The sequence below is a fragment of the Electrona antarctica genome, assembly GCF_951216825.1.
Source record: "Electrona antarctica genome assembly, chromosome: 13".
NCBI lineage: Eukaryota > Metazoa > Chordata > Actinopteri > Myctophiformes > Myctophidae > Electrona > Electrona antarctica.
Window position 1 is genome coordinate 39,276,250 of NC_136794.1, and position 13,569 is coordinate 39,289,818.

Below are 13,569 nucleotides of genomic sequence, written 5' to 3' on the forward strand. Positions count from 1 at the left end.
TGGAGCTGGACCTGTTCTGACATTCCATATGTTGATCTGACCTCATCAAACACTGTACACTCAAGACACGCTCCATATATGGCCAGTACAGATCACTGTGTCCAGCCTCCACACATGGTGCAGGTCAGGTCACTGTGTCCAGCCTCAACACATGGTGCAGGTCAGGTCACTGTGTCCAGCCTCCACACATGGTGCAGGTCAGCTCACTGTGTCCAGCCTCAACACATGGTGCAGGTCAGCTGGTCACTGTGTCCAGCCTCAACAGGTCAGGTCACTGTGTCCAGCCTCAACACATGGTGCAGGTCAGGTCACTGTGTCCAGCCTCAGCAGGTCAGGTCAGTGTCCAGCCTCCACACATGGTGCAGGTCAGGTCACTGTGTCCAGCCTCAACACATGGTGCAGGTCAGGTCACTGTGTCCAGCCTCAACACATGGTGCAGGTCAGGTCACTGTAGTCCAGCCTCAACACATGGTGCAGGTCAGGTCACTGTGTCCAGCCTCAACAGGTCAGGTCACTGTGTCCAGCCTCAACACATGGTGCAGGTCAGGTCACTGTGTCCAGCCTCAACAGGTCAGGTCACTGTGTCCAGCCTCAACACATGGTGCAGGTCAGGTCACTGTGTCCAGCCTCAACAGGTCAGGTCACTGTGTCCAGCCTCAACACATGGTGCAGGTCAGGTCACTGTAGTCCAGCCTCAACACATGGTGCAGGTCAGGTCACTGTGTCCAGCCTCAACAGGTCAGGTCACTGTGTCCAGCCTCAACACATGGTGCAGGTCAGGTCACTGTGTCCAGCCTCAACACATGGTGCAGGTCAGGTCACTGTGTCCAGCCTCAGGTCACTGTGTCCAGCCTCAGGTCAGGTCACTGTGTCCAGCCTCAACACATGGTGCATCAGGTCACTGTGTCCAGCCTCAACACATGGTGCATCAGGTCACTGTGTCCAGCCTCAACACATGGTGCAGGTCAGGTCACTGTGTCCAGCCTCAACACATGGTGCAGGTCAGGTCACTGTGTCCAGCCTCAGGTCAGGTCACTGTGTCCAGCCTCAACACATGGGCCCTCATTTATCAACCGTGCGTACGCCAAAATATGGGTGTACGCCGAAATTACCGCAATTTTCGGCATTTACCATTTGCGCCAACGTTTGATTTTGAACTTGAGCCAGGAGAAAACTCACGTCTGGTCGGGAGCTGTCGTACGCTTTGTCCTCACCTGTTTTTCTGTCGTAGAACAGCGGAGCAGCATTGTCTGAACTGCTGACACGCTGTCACAGGCATCTAAACATATGTTTTCACTCCTAAAATGTTAATATAAAACTGTATGTATATACATGTAAAAAGAAAAAGAAAAAGAGAGATTTCCAACTTTACAAGTAATTAAAATCGCGCAATTAAAAACAATATAACATGTTTACAATGTATTAGTTTGTGCTTAATCAAACAGTGCTTTACTGGCCTTGTTATGCGAGCGCACTTGTGAGATGATTTGGGAGCGCATCGCATGCGGCATGAGCGTGACATCAGATGCCTATAGAATCACTGTGATATTATTTTTTTAAAAGGCACATGGACTGCACGCCTTTATTTCCAAGTGACAATGACAATCATACAGCTTGCCTATTTGCAATTGTAGCAGGCTATAGGCGTAAGGGGCTTAATCATTCACCATTTAAATAAGCGCTTTGACAGTTCAGATAAAAGCGAGATCATTTTCGGGGGTCGGGAGGCGTGCGTCGCCAGCCCAGGCCAGCACATACCGGCACACATGCAAACCTTCATCCATATGTTTATGATTCGTTCATCAATGATCAAATCACTCCATAAACGTTGATTATGACTGCCTTGACGACATGGTAGCCTATCTCTCATGCAGGCATCACTGACTCACCCACAGGACTTATCACAGCAGTGCGCAGTCTCACTGATCGCCTTCGCCGTGCACTGCGCACGAATGGGTAAAATTATTATAGGCCTACAAACGTATTCCATTCATGGCGATGCGATGTGTCATGTAGCCTTGAGGTGCGTGCGTGCGTGCGTGGACATGACAGAAAGGCAAGCGAGGTGAGAGGGAAACAGGTGAGAGGGAATTATTTAATTCATGCAGGTGTTCGTTCTTTATTTAAGATACAACACACCAGTTAGTTGGGCTTGCAAGTTGTGTGTGTGTGTGTGTGTGTGTGTGTGTGTGTGTGTGTGTGTATGAGAGAGGGGGGTGAGGCGGGCAGTACGTTTTTCCTGTATCCATGGTTTCCAGGTCGTATTGCAGTTGTTCATGTCGCAAAAACGAGGGCGAGGCTTGATTTCATAGGGCGTGCCAGATAGATTTCAGCCGTCACATTTATAAACGTCCGAACGAAATTAAGGAAGAAACAGCTGTCTGCGATCACTTTGTAAATGCCGACCCGACGTGGGTGTACTACGAATCCTACACTCGAATTTGGGGCAGATTTTACACTCGATTGATAAATGAGGGCCATGGTGCAGGTCAGGTCACTGTGTCCAGCCTCAACAACACCTATAATTCCCCCTTCATTATACGTGCACAACCCTCTGTAAAGCCTTCCACAAGGATTTGACATCAATCCTAACTCGGTGCCCTTTGAAGTCTGCTTAGCTCAAAATGCATGCGAGAGAGATGGAAGAGCTAGGAGACCGGCCGGGGAGTCGAGAGACGCATGCAGAGAGACAAGAGGGAAAGAGAAATGAACTGGGAAAGAGACAGACAGAAATAATTAAGTGTATGGAGTCTGAATGCCAAAGATGTGGTGAGTCACGTGTGGGGTGTGTGTGTGTGTGTGTGTGTGTGTGTGTGTGTGTGTGTGTGTGTGTGTGTGTGTGTGTGTGTAGCCACACTTTATTGGCTTGGTGGGAAACTGGACACCCGTTCCTCTGGCTTTGGTCGGACCTAAATTACCTCTGTGTCCGCACTGGAGTGTCCCTGGAGTGGTTGCGGTCTGACTCAGAGACTGGGAGGGTCTCCGAGGACATGATAAGGTCCCTCATTGCTTGCACCACACCGCAGAACAGATCACTGAAACACTGTCACACATCTTGAATGGATGTTATGCATACAAAGGAATGCACATAGCACACCATGATAGAATAATGGAACTCATAGCAAAGGACATATCATGCATCTTCAGTGAGAATGTACATTCCAGGGTCATTCAATCCATGTTTCAACTCTGAGATAAGTCAGATACCTTTACATCTGACAGCTAATACACCAGATAGTGTTGTGGTTGATGAGTCCAGAGAAGTGTTTGTATTAGAGATAGCCTGGACCTTTGACCACAGCCTAGAGGAAGCCTTTATGACCAAGGTTATAAAATACCAACCACTTTGACATAACAACTGAGCTGGGCTATAGGTGCAGACTATTTGTCTTTATATTTGGCAGCCTAGGGCATACGCACAGACTGGTTGTTAGAGGGTTCCAACAACTTGGGATGCCCAAAAGAGGCAAAAAGGCTGGCAAAGTTTTGTGGTGTCTCTGCTATAATTGGCAGCAGTCATATATGGCGGAGACGCTGTTACTTATATCCATAGAGTACTGAGTGACATGCCTAGTGTATCATGAACACACATGCCATGATTTTGCAGATGTAACGCACCTATGTTACGAAACCCTTTTGGGTCTAGGGATGAGTTTGTTTGTTTTTTCAATAATTTTATTTTTCATTTTTGCGCAAACTGATACATGACCGACATACATAATCTTCTTACTACTTATATATTCATGTGGGTCTTCGAAATCATAAAACCTTTGTACTCAACAGGAATGGTTCCTTAATTTGCAAAACCTCTAGATAATATGTCTGCGTATTCCCATGTATTCCACAACTGGGCCCCAAACTAAGAAAAATCCATCCATGTCTCCTTAGAGAACATGTGTGAGCGTTCTAGTGGGAGCAGTTGTAGAACATTATGGAGCCAAATTGATACAGATGGAACAACATCCTCAATCCAACATTGTAGTCTTGACAACCTAGCATAGTACCATAGGATACTCAGGATTCTCTTAAATCTATTTAATTCAGGTGTCGTTGGGTGTAAACCCAAGATACATTGTAGGGGATCTAGTTCGATCCTTAGCCCTGTTATAATAGAGATTTCGTTCTTCACTTCCACACAATTTTTTGGGATTTCTGGACAGAAATTAGTTTGTAACATAAAGATAGTTTACCAGGTTGTTGAGCATATGCTGCAAATAAATGGAGACCACACAGTTTTAGAGTAAGAATGTGCAATGTGTTTTATTCTTTACTCTTGACTTGAGGCATTAGATATTTACAAAATGTACATACAGCAGGCACAAGCACACATGAAACAGTTAAGCCACTACCAAGGGACACGGGTGTTGCCAAAATAACAAAAGAAGCAGCTAGGTAAAACAAAAGACAGACTAACTATCTAGTAATTTGTAAACCAAAAGCCCACCTACATAACTACTAACCAAAACTTAGGTAGTTCAAAATACATGTGGTGACGAACACCCCTTACCTAGTGTGCTTAACAAGAGAGGCCTCTGTCTTACCTGTCCCAAGGCTGCAAGGCAGGGCATATAGTATAGACTTTACATTAGTAGTAGAACATTAAACTAAAACATAAGGTTTGCTCTGAGACACAAAGGGGAGACAGACTATAAGAATGCAGTGACAGGACTACAAACAAATGAACTGGTTGAGAGAAGGAACTGAGCCTTTTATAGGCAGCAGGTGCTGGTGATTGGATGAGGGTGGAGTCAGGTAAAACAGGCTGATTGGCAGATGAGGTGACTGGGGAGGGACTTCAAACCTGCAGAGTAGAATGACAAAGTGGAGGGAAGGAGAGACAGGGGAGGAATGCAGAGCAACCCTAGACAAACGACACTACGTGGCATGTAACAACCTATAATATGTGTGTCCTTGTATGCATATATCCTTTGTGTGGACATAAATAAATGGTTAAAGTGTGTGTGTGTGTGTGTGTGTGTGTGTGTGTGTGTGTGTGTGTGTGTGTGTGTGTGTGTGTGTGTGTGTGTGTGTGTGTGTGTGTGTGTGTGTGTGTGTGTGTGTGTGTGTGTGTGCGTGCGTGCGTGCGTGCGTGCGTGCGTGTGGTGCGTGCGTGCGTGCCAGAAGTGAAAGCCATGGCTAGGGAGAGCTTTATTGAGCTATGTGTGTCCACCATGACAAAGAGCCTGCAGGTACAAAAGGCGGCTTCCCCCGGCTAATAAGAACAGAGAACGGAGAGCGAGGGGTGCTCAGACACGGGGCTTTAGCAGCTAGGGACCGATAAGAGGGAGTGATATAGAGGGGAGTGAGCTTCTTAAGCCCAATTCATATACTTCGTTGCACGATGGTCTTGCGCAGAGGAAAAAAGCAAACCTATACAAGCTCACAACGGGTCGCATTCGCGGCCCGTTGTGAGCTTGCATGTCTGCCATTTTTGCCGCGTCATGGAGCATATCGTTGCTGTCGGGAGGAAACCTCATAACTCCTTTTTTGAGGTTTTAGATTTTTTTTTGGCATAAATCAGTGCTATTGAACACCCTTTATGTCTGTGTGTTGTTTTGAAAATATTGAACCAATGGAAAGTAGTAAAAAGTGCTTTGGACAAAACCATTGGACCCTCAAAATGTCTGCTAAAGCAACTAACTCCACCATCTCTCCCCCTCTCTCATGGAAGTAATTGACAATATATAAAGTTTCAACACCAACTTTGATGAGGCTGTATTGCTTTGTTTTAAAAGAATATATAAGGTTTTTTTTATTTCCTGAAAAATGAACATTTTGGAGTTTTCCCGACAGCAGAGATAGGCTATAGGCTTTGGCAATAAGCCGTGGCTGCAATCTCATACAATGCATATACATGCCACGCAACCACAGAATGCTGTGGATTCAGCCATCATCTATATAGCTCAAGGTTTGGGTCAGGCATGGGTATTAAAATACCGTCGCTGTCGAGTGGACACTTTGTATGTCCAACACTTTTCGGGATATGGGAAAAAGAAGAATTAGTGCAATTATGTGTTAGTCACAAGCTCTTGATTAAAGATGGAGTGCCATGATTGTTGTACTTTTTCTGTTTTGCATGTGTTTATAGAGTTAACATAAACTCTAATAGACCCCCAGGTGTGGTTATAATATTCAAATGTGTCTCCCCTGTGTAGTTTTGTTTGCTTCCTGAAAGCTGAAAGCCTTTGAGTCAAAAGGCCCAATCGAAATAACATCATTTTGGTGACATCATAACCCTAACCCCTCCCCTAACCCCTCCCACAACAACAGCTGTGGGCGAGGTGGGTGGTGCTATGGTGAAAACCAGGCATACTTAATGAACTGGTGGGTGTGGCCACATAAAAACAAACACTTTTTTTGAAAGAAATCTTCCTCCTAGTATAATCATGATGATCATGTTTTAGGCGGGGAAAAAATCACGGCACTCCATCTTTAAAGAACACCCCGAGCAGCATAAACGGAGTTCTCCGTAGTAACGCCCAGCGCTGAGCGCTCAGGACGGAGATTAATAAAAGGACAGAGATTGATTGATACCAAACAGATCGCATCGCTCCACAGGCTGGGAGCGCCTGTTGGGCAACATTCGATGTCATTTCCGGTTGGGAGGTCATCCAAAATACCCCCCCCATTTTAGCGGGTCAGATCGAAAATCTTAAAACGTGAATAACTCTTGATCTAAATCATTCCGTCCAGTTCTAACCAAGATTATGTTTTATACGGGCTAAAACATAACAGGCTAGTCGCGTTACAATTAATCATACCTCCCGTTGTTGTCGATCGCCTCGGGGGTGTTTTGGCTACATCTAGCTACTTCAGCTACGTCTGGTGCGTCGCTAAATGTGCTCCGTTGCTGAAAATCGCTGGGCGCTCTGATTTAATGGTCCTAACACACACACACACACACACACACACACACACACACACACACACACACACACACACACACACACACTCAAACTTTTTAAGTATGGCATTGATTTACCTAAAAACAGGGCTGGACTGGGACAAAAATTCGGCCCGGTCATTTTCGCGTGAATTTGGCCCAGACCAGCCCACCACAACCAGCGCGCAGATATCAGAAACTCTACCGCCCGCTCCGTCGAGGCACACAAACAAACAAGCCCTAATACCACCACTTTTACAGAACATAAATGATTCAACACCAACAGACAACTACAACAACCCTTTGTAGAGGGTTTATTTGTCACTCACTGATACAGGTACAGTGAAATTATCATGATGGCACTGGCAGAATGGCAGCACGCCCGGGCCTTTCCTGGTGGCCTGCCGCCTATTGGCCTGCCTGCCTGTCCAAAAAAAAAAAAAAACGGGAATATGCCCGGTACGTCCTGTGGCCAGTCCAGCCCTGCCTAAAAATGATAAACATTTGGAGATTACATACAAGCTGGCTTGCCCGACTGCAACGAAAGGCTGAAGGAAAATAATTCTGTTGAAAAGAAAACTGTGGCAACTTCAGACAGGATTTCTTCTCATTTAATTAGTTTATTAATTATTTCTGTCTCTGCTTCGCCCAATCCCCTCCACAAAAAAAAGAAACAAGCACATACTGTAGCACTCAGTTTACAAACATTTACAGTTTTGTGCTTTATCCTTTTGACACGTGTGTGTCTGTGTGTGCGTGCGTGCGTGCGTGCGTGCGTGCGTGCGTGCGTGCGCGCGTGCGTGCGTGTATACATATCCTCGTATGCATTTTTGTCATTAAAGAAATCAATCAATCAATCAATCAATCAATCAATCAATCAATCAATCACATGACCAGAATAGTGACCCTAGGGGTTTTAAGTGGTTCAATTAACACAGGATATTGTGGTGTAAGTGTGTACACACACACACACACACACACACACACACACACACACACACACACACACACACACACACACATGCGTTTTGTGGGGGCGTCAGGTCAGACTGCAGGTCCCTCCTTGCGCGCCAGGACAGCGTCGTAGGTCTTGCCCGTGCGACGGACTTCCACCCGGGCCTGGCTGAAGCCAGCGGCGGTGAGCAGGGCAGCGTACTGGGGGGCCGTCCTCTCCCGGCCCTCCGTCTGGACCAGCATGTTCAGAGAGTACAGCTGGGCCGTGAGCGGCCCCGAGCCGTCCTCACGGAGCAGAGCCTCCACCACCAGCACCCCACCGCCTGCACCACAGACAGGGGGAGGAAGAGACCCTTTCAACCCATTTAGACCGCTATTTTTCTATAGCTAAAGTATAACATAATGCTTAGTTAAAACACCAAAAGGGGTTCCCGTTCAGAATGGGTTAATAGAGACGGCACCCGGAGGAAACCCTGAGGCGAAATGGAACATAGTGGCCGGATTTGGTATTGCAGCGCTGGGCCAAACACATGAACGCGCTGGTCCGTTGACTATCATTGCGCACGTTCATGACGACACGTGAACGCTGTTTCATACGTGAACCGACGTGAACGCGTGCAATGATAGTCAACGGCCAGCGCGTTCATGTGTTTGGGTCCAATCCATCCCAGAATGCACTCTGTTCCTATACCCGGAAGGAGGAGTGAAATCGCCTCATGTGCTTTTGAGCAACTTCATGCAAGTGGATGGGAGGAGAAATCCGGTGCCGTCTCTATTAATATATACTCTAAGATTTAGACCCACTAGACCTGTACGTGCCCGTCGGCCACCGGCCTACTTGAGAACGATGCAACTTGGGAACCTAATAATACCCATTGTCAACCCGTTTTAACTGTCTGTCTGTGTCCCACATGGAGATCTCTGTATCTTCCGGTCTGCCTGTGCCTGAAGAGTGCAAAGTGAAAAGTGGAGTGGTTAAGTAATCAATTTGCAGGTGTGGGGTTGCCATGGCAATCAATTGGCTGAGGCAGAGAGGCAGGAAATTGCACAGCAGGTGAGGGGACCTCCAGAATGATCAGATTTTTGGCTCGTAGATCTGCTATTTTTCAAAAGCTAAAGTGTAACATAATGCTTAAAACAGGTGTCCGCGGGTGACACGACACATCTTGCCTCCCCATAATGTAATTCCTGGAAACGCCACAAGCCAAGAAAGCTAAATTACAGAAAGAAGGAAAGGTTCCCATTCCCCATTTTCTCTGTCCAGCGATTCCAGCCCGGCAGGTTTTGTGGCGCTGGAGATGGCAAAATGCAGCCTGAACTGTTGGTATACATTGGAGTCAAAGAGCCAGGTGGACCAGCTTATTATAAATAATCACTATTTCTGAACGATTGTATTTGTAAAATACACAGAAATGGTAAATAAAATGGTAAATTGTGCATTTATATAGCGCCTTTATCCAAGGCACTTTACATAGATTGTGCATTACATTCACCCATTCACACACACATTCATACACCGATGGCGGCGGAAACCATGCAAGGCACCAACCAGCACATCAGGAGCAATTAGTGTTTCAGTGTCTTGCTCAAGGTCACTTCGACACTAACTCTGGGGGAGCCCACAGGGTTCGAACTGGCAACCTTGCGGTTACCATCAGGCCGCTCTACCCCTGAGTCACCGCCGCCCAAAAGAAGACATATCACATTCTGCTGTGTTGCGTTTCGATGTGCACACGTACGTGCGTGCGTGCGTGCGTGCATCTTGTGTGTGTATGTGTGAAAAAAAAAACATCATGTATTTTTGTAAGATTTGGTTCCTGACTCCCTGGGAGACCAGAAAAGAATAATAAAAAAAGCAAAGTTTGGGAACCCATAACTGCTGTAGGCCGATACGTGACTGTATTTGGTGGTTATTGCAAACTTCTCCTCCTGCTCCTGTGGGTGTATTGATTTGGGCTGAAGGTCTTTCCAGAGAGGAAGCGGGAGAATGGCGTGCTTAACCCATTTAGACCTGAGGACGAATATCTACAAATGTCTTCTAAATCCTGACAGTTTTCGGAGAAACCTATAAGTTTCTCTATCGTTTCATGTCAACGACCCAAAAAAAAAAAACACATGTAATTGGCCGCAGACCCCCCCCCCCCCATCTCAAAATATATTGTTTCAGGGCAAAGATTTGAATTCAAAATGTTCGCTGTGAAAAATGTGCACTGTTTTCACGATTTTTCAAAAGAAAAAGCAGATCTACGAGCTTGTAGATCTGATATTTTTCAATAGCTAAAGTATAACAGCAAACGCGGTTCCCGTCCTGAATCGCTTCTGGGCGGGAACCCCTTTTGGTGTTTTAAAGCATTATGTTATACTTTTGAAAAGTATAGCAGATCTACAAGCTCGATCGTGAAAATGTGGCGCACATCCTCGAATATATATTTTTTATCTCAAAACACTCCGAAAACTCTGTCTTTAGAAGACAATTTGTAGAATCGTCCTCAGGTCTAAATGGGTTAATAATTCATTTTCAATGTGAGGCGAGCAGGCAGGTGTGTAGGGAGGGAGGGCACAGGCAGGCACGCTGACAGGCACAACGGAAGGCAGTCCTGTGAGACTGGCTGGCGCGTTGCGGCCTGATGCCAAATGGAATTGCCTTCTGCTTTTCAGTTCTCTTCTGTACAGGACACGTCGTATACCGTAGTTCATCAATGTGTGAAGATGACAGCTTTGTAGAGACTCTCATTATCACCGCACGGACGGACAGAACGGACGGATGGACCAACCGACCGACCGACATTGCCATCATTAGGGTGTGTGTGTGTGTGTGTGTGTGTGTGTGTGTGTGTGTGTGTGTGTGTGTGTGTGTGTGTGTGTGTGTGTGTGTGTGTGTGTGTGTCTTGATCAAAGTCAGCCAGCAGTGTTTCCTGGGACCAGCTGCATTCTGGGTTTACAATCTGCCATCTCATTTCATGGCAGGGAAACAAACACATACACACGCACGCACGCACGCACGCACACACACACACGCACGCACACACACACACACACACACACACATTTATATACTTGTGACCACATTTTCGTACAAATTGCAGATTGTCTATTTTTGGGATGTAACACCAATGTGAAACACAACTATCAGGCATAATTCCAACCCCAAATCTCTAAATGCCTGAAACTGAATCTAACATGTTTGTTTTTGTTTTAACCATATAACAACAATCATGTTAGAACCGCATATTATTATTTTCCTCACAATGTCAATTCCTCAAATTCTACTATACTATAATTACTTGCACAGGCATAGTAAATATAAGCACACACACACACACACACACGCGCACACACACACACACACACACGCGTGCACACGCACCTGGCTTGCAGGACTGATAGACTTTGGTGAGCAGTTCGATGCAGCGCTCGTCTGTCCAGTCGTGGAGAATTCTGGCAAGGACGTAGAGGTCAGCCTCAGGCAGGGGGTCTTTGAAGAAATCCCCTGAACACACACACACGCACACACACACACGCACACGCACACGCGCACACACACACACACACACACACACACATACACACACACACACACACACACACACACACACACACACACACACACACACACACACACACACACACACACACACACACACACACCCACACACACACACACAGTCTGTCTTACTATGGGGACGTTAAAACCAACCTGTCAATGAAGTGACATTGGATTGGCCGATGTGTCATAATTTGACGACATCGGTATTACGGCGTTCTGTACAAACTCACAACGCATTGCAGCGCCATGAGTTATAATGAATATAATTATGCTATTTTGTCCAATAGGTATATAGAGCATTCAATACCAGTAATAATAACAGGTCTGGGATTCCCCCAAAAAAAAGGTCCATATATGGACATATATGTGACTCCGCCCACAAACGGGGGAAGTTGTGATTTTCGCTCGTTCACTGCAATGCAATTTGCGGCATTTTCAAAACAATATTGAGCAGAGTAGCGATTATCAAACGTATTTGCAATGCCATACGTTGAAAGATCTGTTGCCCGTGGACAAGGCACGCTACCTCCGCAAGTTACTGTAGATAGCATCGGCATATATGTTTGTCCGTATGTGATTAAGGATTGGACCAAGTTGGCATTGGCAGCCATAGAAAATTCCGGGGTAAATTCTTACCCCGGATGTTACGTTTTTGGGCGTTCCTGTCTAGCGTGGTGTCAGTGTTCCTGTCTAGTGTGGTGTCAGTGTTCCTGTCTAGCGTGGTGTCAGTGTTCCTGTCTAGCGTGGTGTCAGTGTTCCTGTCTAGCGTGGTGTCAGAGTGTATAGGGCGTTCCTGTCTAGCGTGGTGTCAGTGTATAGGGCGTTCCTGTCTAGCGTGGTGTCAGTGTATAGGGCGTTCCTGTCTAGCGTGGTGTCAGTGTATAGGGCGTTCCTGTCTAGCGTGGTGTCAGTGTATAGGGCGTTCCTGTCTAGCGTGGTGTCAGTGTATAGGGCGTTCCTGTCTAGCGTGGTGTCAGTGTATAGGGCGTTCCTGTCTAGCGTGGTGTCAGAGTGTATAGGGCGTTCCTGTCTAGCGTGGTGTCAGAGTGTATAGGGCGTTCCTGTCTAGCGTGGTGTCAGAGTGTATAGGGCGTTCCTGTCTAGCGTGGTGTCAGAGTGTATAGGGCGTTCCTGTCTAGCGTGGTGTCAGAGTGTATAGGGCGTTCCTGTCTAGCGTGGTGTCAGAGTGTATAGGGCGTTCCTGTCTAGCGTGGTGTCAGTGTATAGGGCGTTCCTGTCTAGCGTGGTGTCAGTGTATAGGGCGTTCCTGTCTAGCGTGGTGTCAGTGTATAGGGCGTTCCTGTCTAGCGTGGTGTCAGAGTGTATAGGGCGTTCCTGTCTAGCGTGGTGTCAGAGTGTATAGGGCGTTCCTGTCTAGCGTGGTGTCAGAGTGTATAGGGCGTTCCTGTCTAGCGTGGTGTCAGAGTGTATAGGGCGTTCCTGTCTAGCGTGGTGTCAGAGTGTATAGGGCGTTCCTGTCTAGCGTGGTGTCAGAGTGTATAGGGCGTTCCTGTCTAGCGTGGTGTCAGAGTGTATAGGGCGTTCCTGTCTAGCGTGGTGTCAGAGTGTATAGGGCGTTCCTGTCTAGCGTGGTGTCAGAGTGTATAGGGCGTTCCTGTCTAGCGTGGTGTCAGAGTGTATAGGGCGTTCCTGTCTAGCGTGGTGTCAGAGTGTATAGGGCGTTCCTGTCTAGCGTGGTGTCAGAGTGTATAGGGCGTTCCTGTCTAGCGTGGTGTCAGAGTGTATAGGGCGTTCCTGTCTAGCGTGGTGTCAGAGTGTATAGGGCGTTCCTGTCTAGCGTGGTGTCAGAGTGTATAGGGCGTTCCTGTCTAGCGTGGTGTCAGAGTGTATAGGGCGTTCCTGTCTAGCGTGGTGTCAGAGTGTATAGGGCGTTCCTGTCTAGCGTGGTGTCAGAGTGTATAGGGCGTTCCTGTCTAGCGTGGTGTCAGTGTATAGGGCGTTCCTGTCTAGCGTGGTGTCAGAGTGTATAGGGCGTTCCTGTCTAGCGTGGTGTCAGAGTGTATAGGGCGTTCCTGTCTAGCGTGGTGTCAGAGTGTATAGGGCGTTCCTGTCTAGCGTGGTGTCAGTGTATAGGGCGTTCCTGTCTAGCGTGGTGTCAGAGTGTATAGGGCGTTCCTGTCTAGCGTGGTGTCAGAGTGTATAGGGCGTTCCTGTCTAGCGTGGT

At 47.1% G+C, this 13,569-nt stretch overlaps 1 protein-coding gene across 1 annotated transcript in view; it reads right to left on the reverse strand.

Moving 5' to 3' along the window:
- Positions 1-7,848: 7,848 nt before the first annotated feature.
- The window catches only part of asmt (acetylserotonin O-methyltransferase), a gene marked incomplete at its 5' end in the record, with an annotated part of 38,504 nt that continues 32,783 nt past the window's right edge, over positions 7,849-13,569 (reverse strand). The window contains 2 exons of the mRNA XM_079517782.1: positions 7,849-8,160; positions 11,205-11,327. Of these exons, the coding sequence (XP_079373908.1) occupies positions 7,928-8,160; positions 11,205-11,327 (356 nt within the window). The 3' untranslated portion in view covers positions 7,849-7,927. The remainder of the gene's footprint in view (positions 8,161-11,204; positions 11,328-13,569) is intronic.